This window comes from Enhydra lutris, unplaced genomic scaffold (genome assembly GCF_002288905.1).
Source record: "Enhydra lutris kenyoni isolate GAN:26980312 unplaced genomic scaffold, ASM228890v2 scaffoldscaffold57, whole genome shotgun sequence".
NCBI lineage: Eukaryota > Metazoa > Chordata > Mammalia > Carnivora > Mustelidae > Enhydra > Enhydra lutris.
Window position 1 is genome coordinate 881,620 of NW_019154141.1, and position 20,959 is coordinate 902,578.

General features: G+C 56.0%; 1 protein-coding gene across 1 annotated transcript in view; it reads left to right on the top strand.

The window, feature by feature from the left end:
* Positions 1 to 20,959, top strand: part of LOC111158139 (sidekick cell adhesion molecule 2) — a 287,109-nt gene that overhangs the window by 107,002 nt on the left and 159,148 nt on the right. Inside the window, 1 exon segment of the mRNA XM_022520020.1 lies at positions 9,387 to 9,546. Coding sequence (XP_022375728.1) covers positions 9,387 to 9,546 — 160 coding nt within the window.

Sequence of the window (20,959 nt, forward strand, 5' to 3'; positions counted from 1 at the left end):
CGGAGATCTGAGGCCTCGCAGGGAAGTAGGAGGCCGTGGGTTCGACATCCTGGTGACCTCACGCCACTCTCCTCTGAGCGTCAGTGAGAGAAGTACAGGTGGTAGTGATGCCGTCCCCCACATGGTTGGGGACTAAACGAGGAAACACAGGGAGGTCGGCCTGGGTGAGGTCTTCAGCAAACCCCTTTCTTTTTCCCTTCTCCCCGGGCTGAGCTTTCTGCCTTGATTCCAGGGAAGGGAAGGCAAGGAGAAGCCACTACAGTTGGGTGGCAAGCACCCATCTGGGGACGATGAGGCTGAGGGGGAGCCCCTAGTGTGCCCGCCCTGCGCCTCAGCTCTGGTGGGTATCAGAGAGTCGATGACCAGTGCTCAGTCAGACCCCCCACTTCTGTCTTCCCTCCTTTCTGGTCCTCCCTTCCAGTGGACCATCTCCTTTAGGTGACAACCATTCTCAAGGTCAGGAAACAGGAGGAAAGGGGGCTGCCCTTGGAAAGCATGCTAGCTGGAGCTCAGGGCCAATTGTCCCCTGTGCCTGGCACAGACCTCGCTGCCCTGTGGCTGGTGGTGCCATCACTGGGCAAACTAGGCATTGGAGACCCCCAGGCCGTGGCTCCTGGAAGCATCTGTATCTCGGTTTCTCAAGGCCCGTGAAAGGTGGACGTTTCCCCATCACGAGAGCTTAGGAGACAGGCCAGCTGATGGTGGTACCCTTGTGACAGAGAGAGCTCACCCCAGGAATCTTCAAGACCCGTGCCCTGTGGGAGTGCCAGGTGCCAGTGGGACAAGTCTCCACAGGGCCACCCAGGCCTGGCGAGGCAGCTGAGCTGTGGCAAGTCCCTTCGTGGCCAGGGGTCTCAGGTTCCAGCTGTACGACCAGAGAATTGCTCCAAGCACGTGCCCTGCCCTGGGGTCCCCCAGGGGAAGATGAGCATCGTCTACACAGCATAATGGGGCTTCTTGGGAGGAATTCCAGGAGTTTGTGAAATTTTTACTATTGCTGTATTTGTAGCTCAAGTGACTCTGAACACAGTGAAATGACAATAATGCCGTTTGGCAAAAATATTCTCATCAGTGGTGTAAGTCTAAACTCTAAACCCTCCTGCTGAAATTTAAGAAATAGCTCCCTTCTCCTCTGTTGCTTGCAAGATAAACCCGTCAGAAATGAGAACCCTCTTTCTTCCGCAAGAGGCTGGGGATGCTTTGGCATTCTGTAGCAGCGCGGTCCCGCTGGAGGCCCTGGCTGTGACGTGGCTCAGAGAGGTCTCACGGATTAAAGATGAGGGCGGGCCAGTGGTGCCCAGCACCAGTCTAGGTGCTCAGCCTTCTCACCAGGCCTCGGAGGCGGCCGCTGCCCATACCCCGATTTTCAGGTTGGGAAACTGAGACTCAGAGGGGTTTTGGACCTGTCCAGGGTCACACAGCTAGTGAGTGGCTGAGCTGAGTTTGAATCCAGGTAATCCCTCCCACTCCAGGGCCCAACAAGGTCACAACTACGCAGATCTTGCAACATTCAAGCCAGGAGGGAACGTAAAGATCCCCCCAGCAGTATCAACCAACAAGAGGGAGGTGACCTGGCCACGTTCAACGGCAAGTTCGTTTGTCCACTTTTTCACTCATGGATCTGGGCCCTTCTGCCTGCCAGGTGCACTGCTGGGCTCTGGGACAGGGGAGGCGAGAAGGCCACTGTCCCCATCTTCCAGTGGAGACTAGCCTGGGTGCCACCGCACCTGGGGCTATGATGAGCGTCTTCCAAGCTGTAAGGGAGGTAACCTCCCAAGTCTGAGGGATGTGGAGGAAAAGTGACAGAGGACAGGACATTTGAGCTTAGAAAGGACAAAGGACAGAAATTAACATGGATTTAATACCTACATTTTCCCAGCAAAGAAGGAAGAAGGGGCTCTCCGGGAAAGGAAATGGCATAAGCAAAGGCCCTGGGGCATGGTAGACGTGGTATGTCTGAAGAAGGTCGTGGTCCAGACCAGTGGGACTCTGGGCTCCAGATTCCCTTGCTAGTGCTCTTTGTTCTCCAGCAGGCTGCCTTAGGCAGAGCGACAGGCACAAGTCTCTATAAGGCGTTGTATTCGCTTCCTAGGGCTGTCCTAACAAAATACCATAAACCGAGTGACTCAAGCAGTTGTGGAGGCCAGCAGGCTGAAAACCAAGGTTTTGGCAAGGCCACACTCTCTCTGAAGGCCAGAGGGAAGAGTCCTCCCTTACCTCTTCCTGCTTGTGGTGGCTCCCAGCAATCCTAGGCATTCCTGGGCTTGTAGGTGCAGCACCCCAGTCTCTGCCCCCTCCACCCCTGGCTATCTTCTCCCTGTGTTTCTGTTCCCATGAGTCTCCTCTTACAAAGACAACAGTCATCAGGGCCCACCCGACTCCCTCGGGCCTCATCTGAACGGATGACAGCTGTAATATCCTATTTTTAAATAGGGTCTTGTTCCGGGGTTCCAGGTTGGACATGAATTCTGGGAGGGGGGTGACTCCATTCAACCCAGTTCAGGCATCAACACGTCTTACCCTGGACGTTGATGAGCTCGGCTACCATGGCTACCGTGGCCACCATGTTGGGTCTCATCATCATTCACTCACTGCTCCTGAGTTCATTCATTCATTTCCTGAGCATCTCCTTGGCCTTGGACTCTGCCTAGTGCTGGGGCCCAGAAGAACAGGAGGCGCCTGCCCAGCCCCAGTGGCCTCTCCATGGTTTATATTCTTTTACCTGTGACTTTTGGCTGAATGTACCACGGGCCCAGCTGGTGGGGTGGTGGGCTTGGGGCATACACCCTTCCTTCCCCACCCTGCACCCCTCCACCCGACTCACGGTTCCCCAGGGCCATGTCAGGGCTCAGTGGCCCTGGCCACCCCGGTGACTCGGCCCCCCTAATCAGATTAGATGTGTATTCAAACAAATTGACGATCCGTTCCATTAGATGCTTTTTGAACACGCTTTTCTGAGCGAGAAATCCGTTCGGCCGCAGCTGTGGAGGCCGAGGCATAATGGATTGTCCCACCTCAGAAGGTGCCTGGCCCCTGAAGGTCACTGGCGGGGATTAGATTAAGGAGGGTGAGAGCCTTCTTTCCTGGCTAATGAAGCACTTGGCATGCAGGCGGCACTGGGGCTGAGCTGGGCCAGGCATCTGCCAGGAGATAGTGGAGGGGCATAAATTAGCATCTCATTTGTGGGAGGCAGAAGGGAAGCCAGAAGGGAGGGCCTACGGGGCTGGGGTCCTGCTGCCCTGGCTGGGTAGGGTAGGAGCAGGCTTGGCCCTGACAAGCCTGAGGATGGGAGGGGAGAAGGGAACATCCGTGGGTCCTGTGGTCTTTCTCAGGCATTCAGAGAGTGCCTGCTGGCACCTGCCACTGTGTGTGGTCCCCAGACGTCTCTGGAGGGCAGGGGCTCCAACAGGAGCACGCATGGCAGCCTGTCCTTGTGCCCACAGCACTGTATTCCTGAACTTTCTCTGGCCCGGGCAGTGCCAGGCTTAGCACCCCTACCCCCACCTGGATTTGGGTGGAGGAGGGACACACGGGAATTTCTGATGTTATGCAGAACCCTGCAGCGCCCGTGTTTCTACCTCGTCGTGACCAAAGGGTCAAGACCTTACAAGCCATCCCTAGGCAAGACTCCGTTCTTGAGCCAGCTTGCCGTGGCCATGAGGCAGCTGAATTTGGACGGCTCCGATCTGAGACATCTCTAAGATGCAGGAAATGGGGAGGGGGTGGTGATCATAGCACCCCCTCCCCATTTCCCCACCTCCTCCCCGTGGGGTCACCTCCAAAGGTCTGTTCTGCAGAGGGAGCAGCCCAAAGGTGCCAAGCACGGAGCTCCAAACGTGGGGTGTGTTAGCTCACTTGGCCTTCCCAGCAGCCTCTGGGGCAGGCACTGGAAGGTCTTTTACTGACAAGACAAGTAAGGCTCCAGAGTTAGTCTGCTCGAGGTCAAACTTTAGTTAGCATAGGAACTGGGATTGAAACCCAGATTCTCTTCTTCCACTGGGACCTTCAAGCCAGACCCTTGGGAAGGTTGGCACCTGGAGGCTTGAGCGGTGAGCAGAGCTGTGGGGGGGTGGGGTGCCCCCTGAGCTCTAACCCTTGCTCTCCTTAACCCTCACACCCCAATCTGTTCATCCTCTGCATCCCTTATTCCCAGGCTTCCTTCCCTACATCCCGCTAGCTCATAGCCCCCTCCTGTACCCCCACCCCAAGGTGGCCAGGCTCCCCGCGTGTTCTGCCAGCATGCCTCTCATCCCTGGATCTGATTCTGGGGCTGTGACATTCGAAGCCGGGGTGGGAATGCCTCTGCCACACGACCAGCATGACCCCTGCTTGTGGCTTCAAAACCAGTGCCCAAAGACGGGCACCATCCCTCACTCCCCACCCACAAGGCTGCAGGTCAGGGTATGAAGAGCAGGACAGCCAGGCATCAGATATGGAAAGATCTGGAGCTTCTGGAATCCACCAGATGTGATGTTACGTCTGGGAGGCAGTCAAATGACTGAACCTTCTCAAGGGTCCATCTTCTCATCTGTAAAAGGGGGTAATGACGGCACCTTCCTTGGAAGCTCTCATGACTCTTAACTGAAATGATGGACATAAAATGCTCCCCGTATGGAAAGTTCCAGCAAAAGCACGAAATAAAGGCAGAGGGAATAGAAGTGGGGGTGGGGGGGAAGTGGCGAGGGGGACTGCCATGAGTCCCTGCTTCCTACGACCTAGGACCTGGGCAGCTCCGAGGAGCACAGGCTTTCCAGCCGGGTCCAGCTGGGAGACCGTGGAGGTCAGTACAAGATAAAGATGGTGGTACAGAGACCAGGGCATGGTGGGGAGAGGTTTGCAAGAATCCCAAGGTCCCCCCGGTTCCCACACATTCCAGAGATGCCCGTGACCGAGTGGTCCTATCTGTGCGCCCGGAGAGGAGCTGCCCAGAGACAGGCCTTGGCGCGTTTCAGCGCTGAGAGAGGATTTGCCCCTGGAAGCGGGCTCCGCAGCTTCCGGCCCACGGGGTGGTGGGTGGAGGTCTTCACCCTGGGCTGGCGAGACTCTGGCTCCAGGGGATGTGGGGTTCCCTGGGCTGGGAACCAAGCCTGGGCTGGCTTCGGAAATCAACTCCCAGGAGCGATGGAGGGACTCCAGAGAAAGAAGGCGTTATGTTGCTGGGGGGCAGGAGGGCGGGGAGAGGTTGGAGTTGAGATGAGTTTCTCCGTGGGGCCGCGGAGCCTGGAGCCTGGAGTGGAAGGATGACAATGGGGGTATTTACTGGGAATATGAAGGGTAAGGCAGTCAGGGGCCACCGAGATGTTACAGAAAACAAGAAGGAAGCCCAAGACTGAGGCCTCTTGTCTGCCTCTGAAGGCAGCTCTTCCTTCAAGGGTCTCAGACTCTTGGTGGTCAGGGATCCCCGGCCATGCCACGTCCCATGTCTCATGCACGCACAGGGCCTACCTTTCCTCTGTCCCCGGTAGGACCGGCCCGTGGCTGCTCACCTTACAGCCTCACCTGCGTGGACGCAGACACGGGCATCGATCTGATTATAAGTAAGTGACCCATCCCCATGTGACACAGCAGAACTTACCAGTAGGTACAGAGTGAAAAGTGAGTCCCCTCCCACCCGGTTCTTCTTCCCAAAGCCTCGCTGAGCCCAGTGTCTTATGTAACCCCCTAGAAAAAGCCTCTGCCTAGACAAGCAAATATATTTTTATGCTTCAGGAAAAAAGAACACACGTGGTGGCAGATGACACGTCCATTCCACACCTTTGCTTGTTTTCAGTAACGGTAGTTCTCAAAAAACCACCCCAGAGCCCGATGCTGCTGAGAATTCTTGAGTTTGGAAGTTCCAGCATCGCTTTAACCACTACCGGCTTGCCGGACACGAGGGTCATTTTTTTGAGCGTTCTCTGATACAAAGCGTAACAGTGCTCTGAGGGGCTGTCCCTTCCCCCACGCACGGGTGTGTCTGCGAAGGAGAAGTCTCCGGAAAGAGCTGGTGGATGGGGAGGGGGAATGCTTGGTGGGTTTGATGGCCTCACCAAGACCGCTCTCTGCAGAGCTGCGGTCCGATAGAGCCTTGAGCGCACACCTGGGTCCCCACGGGCTGCCCAGCACCGGGCACTATCTTGCTTTCAGATCGTGGCCCAAGTGATAGGGAAAAACATTATCTTACTGAGTCTCGTTTGCCTTTCTCTTATCATGAGGTTCAGCATCTTTGTCTGTGTTTCAGAGTTATTTGTAATTCTTTCCTGTGAACGGTTCATATCCTTTGCCCATTTTTCTGTTGGTTTGTTCATCTTTCTTTCGCTGATTTATGGGAATATTTTTTATATCGGGAAAATGAGCTCTTTGTCCGTGATAGAAGTTGCAGACGTTTTCCCCGAGTTTGTCATTTGTTGCTTCCTTGTTTATGGGTATTTTTTTTCCATGTAGAATTTTTATAGAGCTGAAGGTATCAATCTGTTTTATGACTTCTTGGAGTTTGTGTAGTACTTGGAAAGTACTTGGCAAATACTTCACCTCCTCGAGATTATATATTTTTAAACCTCTGTGACTTTCTTCTACTTTTAGAATTTCATTTTTCATGCTTCAAACATTGATCCAGCTAGCATTTATTTTGAGGAAAAGTGTGAGGAAGAGATTCGACTTTTTCTTCCCCCCGCAAATGGCTCCCTAGCTGTTTCAAAGCCGTTTGGTGAATAATTGATCTTTTCCCCACCGACTTGAAATTCTGCTTTCACCATATATTAAATAATCCCATGTGTATTGGGGTCTATTTCTAGATTCCAAGTCTGTCATTTCATTAGACTACATGTACAAGAACACACCGTTTTAATTATTACAGCTTTATAATATAGTTATCTGGGCTAATCTTCTCTACCTACCATAGTTTCTCAGATTTTCCTGGTTATTCTTTTGTTATGTTTTTAAACGTGAACTTTAGAGTCACGTTGTCTAATTTTAAAAAATCTGTCTTTCGTGTGTGTGTGTGTGTGTGTGTGTGTGTGTGTGTTTTCAAAGTGAGAAAATGTTTAAGGGAACGATACCCATGTAATATTGATTCTTCTATCCACAGTTCTCTTCCATTCTGTTAGCTCCTTCCCATTGAGAAGGTGGCTAATAGGGTTGTTGTGTACAGTTGTGCAAGTTGTATACTGCACAAAGGAGCAGCTGGTGCCTGCCCACGGGGCACAAGTTCTTCTCTCCCGTAGTCTGCCCATCTGGACATACGATCAATAGTAACAGTAGCCACGCCTCCCTATGGCATGTTCCAGGTGCTGTTCTAACCTCTTTATGTTTTTAAATTTATTTAATCTACCCCACAAACGTATCCTCCAATTTACAACTAGGAAATTGATGTGCAAAAAGATTATAAGTTGCCCAAGGCCAATGATTCATGTCACCCGCCGTGCATTCATGGCACAGAAATCCACCCCTGCATGTAAACAGAACACACTTGAACACACAGACACATAGATACACACATATGGAAACACACCTACACACATATGCAGATACACATAGACACTTGAGGACATGTACACAACACACACATGAGTGCGCACACGCAAGCGTGCACGCACGGACACACACACACCCATGGCTGTCCCGCGCCCCAGTATCCTTTCCCTGTCAATGTCTTGACCTCTAGAGCACCCACAGTGCTAGTCGCCCTGCCATCCCCTGCTTTTGGAACACAGCAGACCCATCCAGGAAAACCGGTTGGCAGAACTCCTGCCATTGCTCCGGGCTGGGGAGGGCCCCCCTCCCAAATCCCCGTATGAGATGGTGTGGGGGTGGGGCACTGCACAGCAGGCCCTGGGGGAGGGGAGCCCAGGCGCCTGCCAGGCCTCCTTGTGAGGATGAGTTGAGTTGAGGGATGCAGGGATGCTCGGGGCTGGGTGGTACCCAGCAGGCTCTCTCCGGAAAGGGCATCCCCGCCCTCCTCTTCCCAGCATCATTCTCTCAGCAAACCCTGGAATCAGCCCATCCCTGTGCCCATCGCTGGCCTTGAGGCTGGTGCCCAGGGAGCCTGGGGAACAAGCTGGCACATGTGGCCCTAGGAGCAGATTGCCTGGTGGGCCGCTCTACTGAGGCGAGGGGCTCTGGGTGCAGAACGCGTGTGCACGTGTGTGTGTGTGTGTGTGTGTGTGTGTGTGTGTGTGTGTGTGCAAGCTCCCAGTCCGCCTGCCCGCCCAACTGATGTTCCGGCTCTGAGTCAGCCCCGCATCCCAGGGACTGAATCACTGGGGGCTGGGAGTGTTATTGTTTTAAAACAAACGGGTGATGACAGGAACTAACAGAGGGTTTTTTAAAACTCGATTCAAAGGGCTCTTGAACGCTGCTGGGGAATAGGAATGTGCCTTTGAAGTGTGAATGTGCCCATTTGTCAACCAGGGAGCAGGGGCAGCTCCCAGCTCCCGCAGATGGGGGCCTGCTGGCCTCTGCCCGCTGCTGCTGCTGCTGCGGCCAAAGGTGGGCGAGTGACGGGGTGAGGGTGGGGGCTGGCCCCCGCCCTCCCCCGCCCCCACGCTCCCCAGAGAGGCCTTCTGAAGGATTTTGTAAGGTGGTGGTGAGCTCCAGGAGGGTTGTCAGGAGCTGGGATGGTGTGGGTTCAAGGAAGACCCTCCCCAGGAGTCACAAGTTATCCACTCGTGAGATGGAGACCAGGGGTGTGGGGTAGGGGTGCAACGCAGTCAGGCCAGTCGACTGGCCCCGACGCACATCACTGGTGCTGAGTCGTCAGACTGCTTGGGGCTGGGGTGAGGCCTTGACACAGCTGGGAACCCCACCTACAGACCACAGGCACCCACTTCTGGCCAAATCTGGGTACAGGAGGACAGAAGGATCAAGCAGCCTGGCAGTGGAGGGGGCCATTGGATGGACTCTGCCCTTGATGCCTTTGAGGGGCTCCCCCAGCCTCAGGGGTAGGACCCAGCACACCTCTGTCACCTGTCACTTGGGTCAACCCACCTCCCTGTTTTCCTTGTGACATTTATATTCCCTTTGACCACAGTGCCCCAAGGGCATCCATCCCTTCCTTCTCTCCTGGAGGGAGAAATCCAGGAGCACAGAGTATCCAGTGGGCGGGGATCCAGAGGGGAGAGAGACAGAAAGGACTGGAAAGAGGGACGGGGTGGCAGCAGGAGAGAGTCTGGCATGGTCTGGGAGGAGGGAGGCTAGGAACTGGTTGGTAGGCATGGAGGACTCACTCTGAAGATCAAGCTATGAAGTCAGACCCAAGCTCAAGTCGTCCCCGGCCACATGACCTTGAGCCTGTGACCTGGCTCAAGGAGCACCTGCTTTCTTGGCCCCCGGGGTGTTGGGGCACAACATGAACAACTAGGGGAAGGTGAGCAAGAGATGACTGGTGGCTTTGGGTCTCTTTCCCACAGATGACGTGGCCCCCTATTTCAAGACAGAGCCCGTGCGGACGCAGGTGCACCTGGAGGGGAACCGCCTGGTGCTCACGTGCATGGCTGAGGGCAGCTGGCCCCTGGAGTTCAAGTGGCTCCACGACAACCGCGAGCTGACCAAGTTCTCCCTGGAGTACAGGCAAGCCTCCCCTCCCCTTCCCTCCCCTCCCCTCCCCTCCTTTCTTCCCTCCTGGCTGCCAGGGAAACCAGGATGGCGGCCCGTCTGGCACGTTGGGGGTGAGAGTTCCCACGCCAGTGCTACTGGGAGCCTGGGGTGGCGGAAGTTGGGGGACACAGATAGCTCTGCCCCAGGAGTAAGAGGCCCTGCTCTGCTGAGCCCAACAGAGGATGTCTAGGGAGTAGGCCAGGGGTGCTACCCAGACGGGGTGGCTCATGCAACAGGGAACAGAGCAGAGACAATGGTTGGGGTAGGGGAGCCCACCAGCAGCTGCTGAGCTGTGGTTGTGCCTGACCAGAGCCCCCCCATCCCCAACCACTGAGAACTCTGCTATCTCCCAGGGGCACTGAAAGGGCCTCGGTCCTGACACATGGCCGGGGGGAGGGGCATGTGGCAGCGTGGGTTCAGTGAGGGAATACCTTTATTTGGGGACAGTGGGGTTGTGACATGGAGGTGGCCTGCCCTGGGCCTTGGGGCTTGTCCCCACTCCATGTTCGTGCCCATGCCCAGAGCTCTGGACTGGCTCGTCCCTCCCCAGGACACTGCCAAGTTAGGGAGAAAGGAGAGGCGGGACGGGCACAGGGTCGCAGTGAAGCGGGTTTCTGCCGGCAAGCCTGAGCCGCCCCACAAGCCCAGCCTGGCCTCCAGCACTTTCCTCCTGGCAGTCCCTCCCTCCTGCTCCTATCTTCCCATCTCATCTCTGCCTGTTTTTACTGGCTCCCAACCCTGTGGCTGGTGATTAATCCCCAGGCCTGATGTGCATAATCGGTTTTGTTGGGGAAACAAGATTGTCTTGCCCTGGGGATGTTGATACAGATCTCTCACAGGGACCGGAATGCAAATGAGAGGAGGGTATTTAATTGCTTCAGGGTCTGTCTTTTCCTGAGAACCGTCCTTTTCTTTGCCAAACACGGAGGCCAGAGTTTGGGATATGCCACCTTGTCAGCCCCAGGTTTCTTCTGCCCCAACCCTGGACTGGATTGGCTTGGGGGCGGGGGCGGCCACTTTGTCAGAGGAGGGAGCAGGAGGACCCAGGACAGGAGAACCACCTTCCTTTCTGTAGGGTGAGAGCCCAGGGCGGTGGGTCTCCAGGAAGCTCAGGAGGGAGACTGGGCGGTGCTCCCATGAGCAGCCCCTGGGGGCCCAGAGCTCTCCGGGCTGCTGCCTGGCATCCCTGGGGCAGTTAGGGCAGTCTTTGTGAAGAGCCCCTGCCTCCTTCGGACAGGGGACATGCCTGCGTGGGAGCACCAGGAGCATGTGGAGGGCACACTGCAGGGGTAAGCCTGCCCCTGGCTTCTGCTGGCCGGGAGCTGGGCCAGGATCCAGGAGGAGGAGGAGGCTCAGTTCTCATCATTCTGTCCGGCCGACAATCCTAGGAGTCAGTTCAGTTTTTTCTCCCATTTGATGGGCAGACTGGGGCTCAGAGACATGAAACACTTCACCCAAGTTCAGATTGTTGAGCTGGGTTCAAATATAAGTCATCTGGCTCCAGGGCTGGAGGTCCTTTACGTCCCAGCGTCCCATTGAGGAAGGACCGCTTCCTTAATATGCATCCCACGCAGCCGCTGCTCACTGTGCTCTGCTGTTTCTAGAAAACAGCAGGGGCGGGGAATGCAAGCACCGTTGACCCTTGAACAACATGGGTTGAGCTGCACGGGCCCGCTCACACGCGGATGTTTTCGGTTCAGTACAGCACAGCACGGTAAATGTGTTTTCGCTTCCTTATGGTTTTCTTAATAACATTTTCTTTACTCTAACCTACTTTCCTGGAAGAATGCGGTACGTAATGCACATAACGTACGAAATCCTTGAGGATTGCCTGGGTCTGGTCCTGGTCAGGCTTCCCGTCAACAGTGAGCTGTTAGTAGTTGCATTTGGGGAGTCCAAAGTCCTACATAGATTTTCGACAGTGCAGGGGTCGGCGCCTGGCTCTCAGGGTAATTCAGAGTCATCTGGACTTTGTTTCCGACCTTGGTTGGGTGGCATTTTCAGGGGGACACAAATAAGCTTCCACTGAGGAAGCCCTTTTCCTTGAGTGGCCTTCAGAGGTCGTCAGGGTTGCTCTTGGAGGCACGCACCTTACCCACTGTTACTCCCACCTGATGTAACATGCCCACGAAACAGGACCTTCCCATCCTGGGACCCGTGGCAGCCTCCTGCTCGTGCCCTCTGTGCTGCCTCTGTTCAAACCGTCCTGTCCCCTCTACTTGGAGTATTGCACCTTCTAGAACCTTCTTTCTCTCTCCTGCAGGGCCCCTTCAGAAAGCCTTACCCGATAGTTCACACGTGTGTTCTCAATCAATATCTCTCTGCCTCGGTCTCACAACACACGCACACTCAGGTCTGCCTCTCTCTACCCTTTGTGATCGTCCACAATACACCCCATTACGCCTCCTGCCTTCTCTTCATTTATACGCTATGCTGCGAGTTAGCCACAGACCTGAGGTCAGGGCTTCGGGAACCTTGGCATTTCCGGGGTCCTCGGGGCTCGGAACAGAGAACTTGATCCTGCCCCACGCGCTCTCTCCTCCAGGCCTCTCAGCAGCGCCACCTCTGGGTGCAGACTTCATTCTCATGTGGTGCGTGACACTGAGAAGTTCATGGTCACAGGCTCATACCCCCATAATTTTAGGGCAGAAGGAGCATCCCTGGAAGTTCCACGTGGTGAGTCCCAGGGAAGGAATCTGCTTGGTCCAGCTTGGGTCGTCCCACTTATTTTTGTAAAGTTGTTTAAGAATTTGGAGACATCACGTCCCTTCACCCCTAAGGAGAATTTCCCAAGAATAAAGTGTTCTCCTATAGACCCACAGGACAACGTTCCCACTGGGGAAATGTCACATGGATAGGGTGCCACTATCTCACATGCGGCCCAAACTCACATTTCTCTGTCCGGGTGATGTCCTTGTGGCCATTTTTACTATTGTTTGATACCAGATCTAATCAAGGACCACACACTAAATCTAGTTGTCAGGACTCTTAGATTCTGTCAATCTAGAATCATCCCTCATTGTTCCTCCTGTCTTTCATGGCATCAACATCTCTGAGAGCCCAGCCCATTTTGCAGAAATGTCCCCCAGTATAGACTTGTCCAGTTCTAGGCTCCGGATTAAACTCATGTTAATCCTTTGGGGCAAGAATATTACCTAGGTGTGTGCCCGTCTCCAGGCTTCATACGCTAAGGCCCTCAGCATCTACTTGCCCCATTATTGGTGATGTTGGGTTTCCTCAGTTGGTCAAGGTAAGGTGTACCAGATTTCTCCATTGTCAAGGTATGGAAATATCCTCTCTGACTGGAAACCGTGGATACTCTCCTTCCCAGGAATCCCTCACCCCGTGGTTGAGCACCGATCAATGAGTCTACCCTGAATCCGTCATTAACATTGTGGTGGTGATAAGCAGATTTTCTAGTAATATCATTTTTTTCCCTTATATTTTATGTCATCCTTTTGTAAAAGAGATCTTCCCTTTCTCATCTCCTTCCAAGTAAGATAGCACCAGTGTGAACTGATGGATAATTTTCCCTGTTCAGTGCGTCTTCATCTATCCCTATCATTCTTCATGTTGATGCTCAGTCATAATCCGTAATTGGCCAGCGGAGCTTCTTTGAGCTACATCCTGGGTCTTTTGGCCACGTCCCCACTGGATTTCTAGCACTCTCTTGCTTTTTGGCTCAATAAAATGTTCCAGATTCGCCTTTGAAATACATGCACACCAAAAATTGCATCCCAGAGGAGGGTGGCTGGCTTCTCATCCCGTGGTTCTCTGGGCACTGCTTGCTACTTCCTGTCTCTTGCAAACCCCAGGCTTTGAGTTGGGTGATCACGTCCAATTCTCAGGCAGAACGATGGCTGAATTTACTCAGCAAGTCAAGAGAAAATAAGACTCCAAGTGCCGCCGTAAATCTCACTGGTTCCTACCGTCTCCAAAGGAAGAAGTTTGCATTCACATCCAGTCTCCACCGGCCTTTATTTTCGGTGGGATCTGGAACCCAAGGGGCGTGGCATGCACGTGTGTTTTGTGTGTATGCACACGTGCGTGTGACATTTACCCGAAGGGAACCCTGGGCGTCCTTCTGAGCGCGAGTGTCTGGGACGAGTTAGTGGGGCCACATCCATCCCTGGGGGGCCGAGTGCAGAGAACATGGGCTTTGGATCTAGGGCCTCCTGAATATAATCACACCCCTACCACCACCCAGCTCTGTGACCGTGGCCAGAATTAGCCACCATATACTTGTTTTCTCGTCTTGGAATAGGGCACATGCCTACTTTGGGAGGTTATAGTTAGAATCAAATGAGAGGCTATGGGACGAGCCCTGTTGCTGGTGTCATGGACTAGATGGCACCTTCTAGGATGATACAAGGTGTTTGTCTCGACAGAATAACAGGACAGGTCTGCTCACAAACCCACCTGATCTCACGGGCAAGCGAATGCATCCCTGAGGTGGTCCTGGGGGCTCTGAACACCTATACCAAGGCCACCGTCATGGTCCGGGAATTTCCCTTCTTGGAAACTTTTTTTTTTTTTTTTTTTTTGGTCAAGTGCTGTGAGAGCCCCCTGTTGGTGGTCTGTCTGACCTGTTCTGAAACCAGCCTTGAACTCCCAATTTGAGAAGTAAAGTGTCTAACCGTGGGCGGTACCACTTGGGTATACAAAGCAGTATCAGACTCTAAGGAAATGACATCTCTTTCCCCATATGGGTGGGACCCTGCAGGGGAAGACCCTCCCAAAGGTTCGGGTGCCATCCCCGCTGCCTTCCTCTGTCAGTGGAACAGGTGCATGGCTTCCCGCAGTGACTCTCTGTGTGTGTCTTCAGGGTGGGCAGGAGGAAGTTGTAAAACAATCCTCAGTAGGAGGTATAAGGTCTAATGTGTTTGTTGGCCTCTGTGTGTGTGTGCGCATGTCGGGGTGAGTAAATGAGGGGGGTGAGAGTCCTTCATACTCTTGTACACATGTGTAACCATTGTCAGTCTATGTCTGTGCAAAACATGTTGGTGTGTTGGCCTAACTCCCTAACCGGGTGGGATGGTGACACATGAAAGGTCGGGGCCTGCTGTGTTCCCCGGAGCTTCTACCATCAGATCCTATCCCCCCTACTCCTTCCCCTCAGCGCCCGTCCTCTGCCCTCCCTTCCCCTCCCCTCCCCTCCCCTCCCTTCTCCCCAGGCTGCTTCCATTCTGCCTCCATTTGCTTCCACGGAACCAGCCAGGGCTGCACAGCTGGGGACGACCCACCTGCTCAAGAAATGGCAGGTCAGGCAGGAGCAATGGGGGAGGTGGGAGGGGGGATGGACCCGAACCACCTGTCCTTGTGACCACATCCTGGCAAAGCCATCCACTGGCTTCTGCTGCCCTGCCCTGCTCATGCTTTCTCCCCTAATTTTCCTCACCCTTAACATCGGATCAGAAGAACGAACCAGCTGGGTGGATCTCACACACACACGTGCACACACGCGCACACACACACACACACACACACACACACACTCCCATGCATGGTTAACAAAACCTACACCATCTCACAGCAGCATTAGGTGAGTGTTGGAGCCTGGAGCTCAGAGGGGTTCTGGAACTTGCCTGTGGTCATAAAGAGAGCAAGGGGCAGATCCAGGAAGTCTGTCTGACCAGAACGTGTTACTGTCCCACCCGTAGAGACGCACCTGGGGTCCCGATCAGGCTCCTCCTCCGTGCTCCTGCCACTGTATGTCATTCTTCTGCCCTGAGAGGCAGGAAGCCAGGGGCCCTCTCTGACCCCCTGATGTGCATGCTAGAGGGAATGAGGCCAGCAGAGGCGGAGTCCCGGCCCTAAGGCCCCAGCTGGCCCCTGACTGGCCTGGAGAAGAGCAGGTGTGTGAAGGGGAAGCTGGGATGAGCCAGGCAGGGCGTCTGGCTGGCCTCACGCTGGGTCCCCAGCCCCACTGCCGGGCTGGTGTGCCTAGTGGGGGAGCTGCGGTGTTGGGGCACTGCACGCGGGCTCAGCCCCAGAGAGTAAAGCCCCATGGCCGAGGCAGAGCCGCAGGCATGCCATAGCCCTTGCTAGGGGCACAAAGCAGGGGACACATGTGGAGAGGCTGCAGCCTTTGAAATTCTTCAGAGGAGAGGATGAAGAGAAGCTCTCTGCGCCAGCTGCTTTGTCTCTAGCTTATCCTCTGGCCTGCCCTTAGAAGTGAGAGCAGACAGCAGAGGCGGGGAACGCAGAGGCCAGCGGGCTTCCCAGAGGCCACTGGAGCGCCTGCCACGTGGGTGCCTGGGACTGAGCCAAGCTCTCACCAACAGCGGTTCTGGGAGGTTAGAGCCTCATAGCGAGGAGTCACAGCTTGGAGAGATGCAGCAACATGCCCAGGGTCGCACAGCCAGACCTGGGAGTCAGGTTTTACCCGGGACCTTTTGGACACCAAGCCTGCATTCCTCCCCTCCCCGCCCGCCCCACTCCGAGCTGTCTGGCCGTGTTTGTCCCCCGCTCCACCCCGCAGAGCAGTGGCACTGGCAGGACCCGGCTTTCTGGAGTGGGCCCCAGCCAGTCTTCTAACCCAGCACAGGAGAACCCATCTTGGGGACTTAATGGGCCCAGCCCTGTTTGAAGGATTTAGCGTACGTTAACTCTTGAAAACAAGCCGTCAGAATGATCACCCACCTCGTGCCGGGCCCCGTGCTGGCCCCTTTCCTTTAGGCTCCGTTCTCCATCCCTAAACTTCAGCAACTCCTGCAGGAGAGGCATCTTGGTAGTGAGGGACGCGAGGCTTCGTGGCTTAGTTCCCTGAAGTCGTAGAAGATCTTCTCCCTACTGGCCTGATGGACGGGCGTCAGGAGAGGCCCATGTTTGCCGGGTCATGAAGGGCAGATCTGGGACCTTCTGCCCACCTGGCACGGAGCTGGGCCAGGAGATCAATAAGGAAGGTCACTGCCAGCCCCGCCCTTCCCTGCGCCCTGTGCAAACGTTTGTTCTAGCCGAGGAGTCTGCGATGCCCTTGTGGCCCATAAGGGCCTGGACTAGGGAGGGACAGCAGGTGGAAAGACCAAGAGAGGGTCCTGGAGAAGTTCGGGGCCACCCATGAGAGATGTTGAATTTGAACTGGGAGGGGAAGAGGCATTGGTGTGGACGTGGAGTGAATGGCCCCAGGGGTGGGGAGGGGGAAGAGGCGGCCTGTGTGCAAACACCGGGTGCTGAGTAAGCCGGGAGGACCCTCACCCCCGTAGAGCTCGCAGTCCGAACGGAAGCAGAATGCCGTCATTCTGCACATATTAACGGACCCCAGTTTCCACACTTGCTATCTAGGGAAAGCACAAGTCGGACGTGTCACCGGGGACACTGAGACCTAGAGAGAGTTAGAAGGGGCAGAAGGGGGCTTGCAGATGGAGCCAAGCACCCAGACACTGAGGCCCAGGGAGCTGGAAGATGGCCAGCGTGGACAGAGGGCAGGACCCCAGAGGAACAGATGGCGTCAGTTAGGACGGGGCCTGCTGGCTGTCTTAGGGAGCTCTTATCTCCGCCTGCTGGCTGTCTTAGGGAGCTCTTATCTCAAGCCAACAGCGATGTGGGGCCCCTGACGCATTTGTCACAGGGAACGGACACATTCGGGTGTCCATTTTCAAACCACGTAGCCAGGCAGCTGGGTGGGGAGTGGGCTCGTGGGGAGCAGGTGGGAGCCGGGCTGGGCAGTCATGGCGGGAGAGGGCTGGCCGGGCCCCCTTGGAGGCAGCGGGGATGGAGGGACGGATGGGTCTGACATGGAGACCTGTCTGGGAGGCAGAATTGATAGGACTGGACGATGGGCTGGATGTGTGGGGGAGGGAGGGAGGCAGGGAGTGGAGAAGACGCTGGAAGGGACACTGGGAAGTCTTCAGGCTCCCTTAGGGTGCCCGGTGAGACTTCCGGTGGCAGGGCCCGGCAGGTAGGAAGGAATGGAGGAGAAAAGCCCAAGCTGAAGGTCTCGATTTAGGTGTCGCTGTCGTCACCATGACGGCTGACACCTTAGGAACGAGCGGGATGAGAGAGTGGGTACAGCACAGGGGAAAGGGCTTCAGAGCCCGGGAGGCAGGTGAACAAGAGGTAAAACCTGCCCAGCAGCACGAAGCCACCTGGCCACAATGGAGATGGGGTGTCACGGGGGGGGGGGGGCGTTGGGAAGGACCAAGTGGCCAGCTGTGTCAGCAGCTCTGGGACACTAACAACTGTCAGCTAGATCGAGGGACAGAGGTGACCTCAGGGAGAGAGAAGAGGGCTGGATGAGGGGCCCATGAAAGGGACAGTGTGGGGGCAGGGGTGAGCCTGAGAACCTTCTGGGCTGCGTCCGGTAAGTGGTGGGTGGTCTCTGGAGGATTTGGGTCAAGGGAGCCTCAAGACCCTCGGTGTCCTGGTCCTGCCCTTCTGTCCCGTCTCCTCTCTCACCAACACCCTTGGCTCAAGGGCGGAAGGAGCCCTCTCCCAGTGATCTCTGCTGTTCGGTACCCTTTGCTTTTACTTGGCCCCAACCTGGCCCGTCTGTACACACCTTTGATGCCCACTCTGTCTTGACAAGGCGCCAGCATCCCCCCAGTATGAATCCCAGTCCGGACCCTCAAGGTGACCCCTGCCTCAGTTGCCCGATCTGTCGAATGGGAATAATGACCCCAGTTGCCACCTCCCAGAGGGTCGTGAATGTCACGTGGGGTGAAGCACGCAGAAGGGTGTGTGGTCATTGGTGGCTGTGTGAGGGGAAACAGTGGCCCGGAAGCCAGCCCAGAAACACCCACCCACGTCCACCCCGCAGGGCAGGCTGTCCCCACTCCTTCGGCCTGGTCAGGGTCTCATTCTGCTGCTCCTATGAGGTCCAGGTTCATCTTCCACAACAAAGCCAGACCCACGCACCCCTTGCCAGCCTCTTCGGAGGGGGACTCTGATTTGGCCATGAGCTTGGACATCTTGTCTGAAAATTGAAGGCTGCCGGTGAGAAAGCCGGAGTGTAGGAATTAGTTATCATGGGCATAAATCGAATTTTAATAGAGATGTACGTGGCACAGAGCCAGTGTACTCAGGCAGAGGGAAGGTAGTAATTAAAAGTTAACGAGTTTAGAGATGTCGTAATCCTTGGGGAGGGATGGGGGAGGTGGGCTAGGAGGAGGGAGAGGCCCCCAGCCAAGCGTGCTGTCCTTCCCCTGACCCAGAGGCCCTCCTCCTGCTCCTGAGCGGCCTGGGAGGGAAGGAGGGCTGCAAGGAGCCTGGCAGACCCCGCGTGTGCACACACAGGGCAGGCTTCCAATGACGGCGGGGTGGGGGGAGGTCGTAGCAGAGTTAAAGGGACCCCCCCCCTCCCCCAGACAACACTCGTGCTGCCCACAAGGAAGACCATAGGAGCAGGGTTTCTCGACCTGGGCACTGTTAGCATTTGGGGTTGGATCATTTCTTGTTGGGGGGCTGCCCTGTACCCTACACCATGTTTCCCAGCATCCCTAGCCTCTACCCGCCACATGCCAGCAACCCCCTCCCCCCTCAAATGGGACAACCCAAAATGTCTGCAGAACTGCCCAGTGTGCTCTGGGGGGGCCACATCCACCCCATTGAGAACTAGTGGTTGAGAGCGAGGTCCCCGTGCCCGTGCCCCCCAGACCCTCCCAGCTGGAACCAGGGCTGCCCCCGTGCATGCAGGCATCCTGCCACGCTCGAGCCAGTGGCCGGCTTGGTGTGAGCACAGCTGGCCAGGCATCGGAGGACCCGAGGGCAGGACTGGCTGGCCACGCTCGTGGGGGACTCTCCTGCCCCGCTTCTTTAATTTTTTCCCAATAATCCAAGTAGCAACGAGCTGCGTATCTTGGAAGCTTTATTTGTTTCCGGGCATGGGATGGATGGGTGGGTAGGACAAATCCAGGGGACAGCTGAGAAGACAGAGGCTGGGAGATACCCAGGGCCTGGCCCAAGTCCATTCACCCAACGGGCAGAAGGGCAGAAGCGTTTGCTCCTCGGCTCCGGCAGTCCTGCTGGGAGAGGACACGGCCTCTCAGTTCCAGGGAGCATCCCCGACCCCATTCCCACAGGTGCCCAGGAGCATGGGGGCATAGTCCTCCCCTGCTTTAGGACAGGTTCTTCCTGGACCTCAGAGGGCCAGCTGTGGCCTCGGGGTTTGCTGGTGAGTGACAGAAGCCAAGAGAGAGGCAACAGGGAGAGCCCCGGAGAGTCAGGGCAGGTGGTGGGCGGCAAGGGGCACACAGCTGGCTCCCTGTGCCTCTGGCTGACGTTGCAATAATTATGTCAATTAAGATGAATAAGTTCAAAATGTGAGGGGAAAAAGGGAAACAAGAAGCAAAAGTCTCTGAAGCATTGGCTGTCTCGGTTTCCATAGCAACCCGGCTCTCACATTCTCATTACTGGGTCCTGACTGGGGGAGGAAGTGGGGCCCCCCCACTCCCGCGGAGGCGGGAGATGAATGGTGGGTGTCACCTCGCTGGACCCCGAGCTGAGGGTGTGGGGCCTGGGGGCACACGCTCGGGGCCTGGACAGACTCCCACGGTCCCGGCCTGCATCTGCACTGAGCCCTCGGTCCTACAGCCGGGACACCCTGAGAGGATACCCGGAGAGGACAGTGGCTTTCCTCCAAGACCAGAGACCGGGTGTGAGGGTCAGAACGGCCACTCCAACCCAGACCCCCTGCGCTCCCATGCAGTGCTGCTCAGGTCTGACCGGGTGCCCGGGTCGTGCGGTGCTCTGGGCTGATCGAAGGCAGAGACTCCACGGTCCAGGCTGATTCAATGACCCGTTCCTCCGCCGGCAGCCTGAACCCCTCAGGAGGCAGGAGGTGCTGGCCTCGCCTCTCTGTCCCCTTGGATGTCTGCTGAGTTCTCCTAGTGTCCCCATGGGTTCAGATGGGTTGCGAGCATCACTCCAAGGTGCCGTGGCCTGAGAGCCCTCGCAGGTGGGGCAGAAAGGACCTCCCCGTGCCCCATGGGCCCCCTGAAGCCTGAGCAGGCAGGGAGTATGCTGTGTTTCCTCTGTTGACATCTGTAGTAGACACAGCTCCGGGTGTCCATCCAGGGCCCGTGTGTGGGCTCCCTGCAGGACCCATCACACGGGCGCGCACACTGTGAACTCACGGGGTTCACGCCCACAGACGGTCCCAGGAATCCACGAAGCACTTACTAGGTTCCTGTTTCACAGATGCAGAAACTAACACCCAAGGGATAAAGTGACATGCCCTGGGTTACACAGCAAATTAGGGATGGGGCAAGGGATGTGCACTAGCTAGCTGCCAGCTTCACTGCTGGAACATTCTAGAGCACACAGGTGGGCACACACAAGCCTTGCTCTCTCTTCTGCCCATTCCCCTCCTCCCATTTTGCAGGGACCGGCAGACTCTCCGGAGCCAATCCCAACAGCCCTGGGATGGGGAGCGGAGGTCCCCAGATCC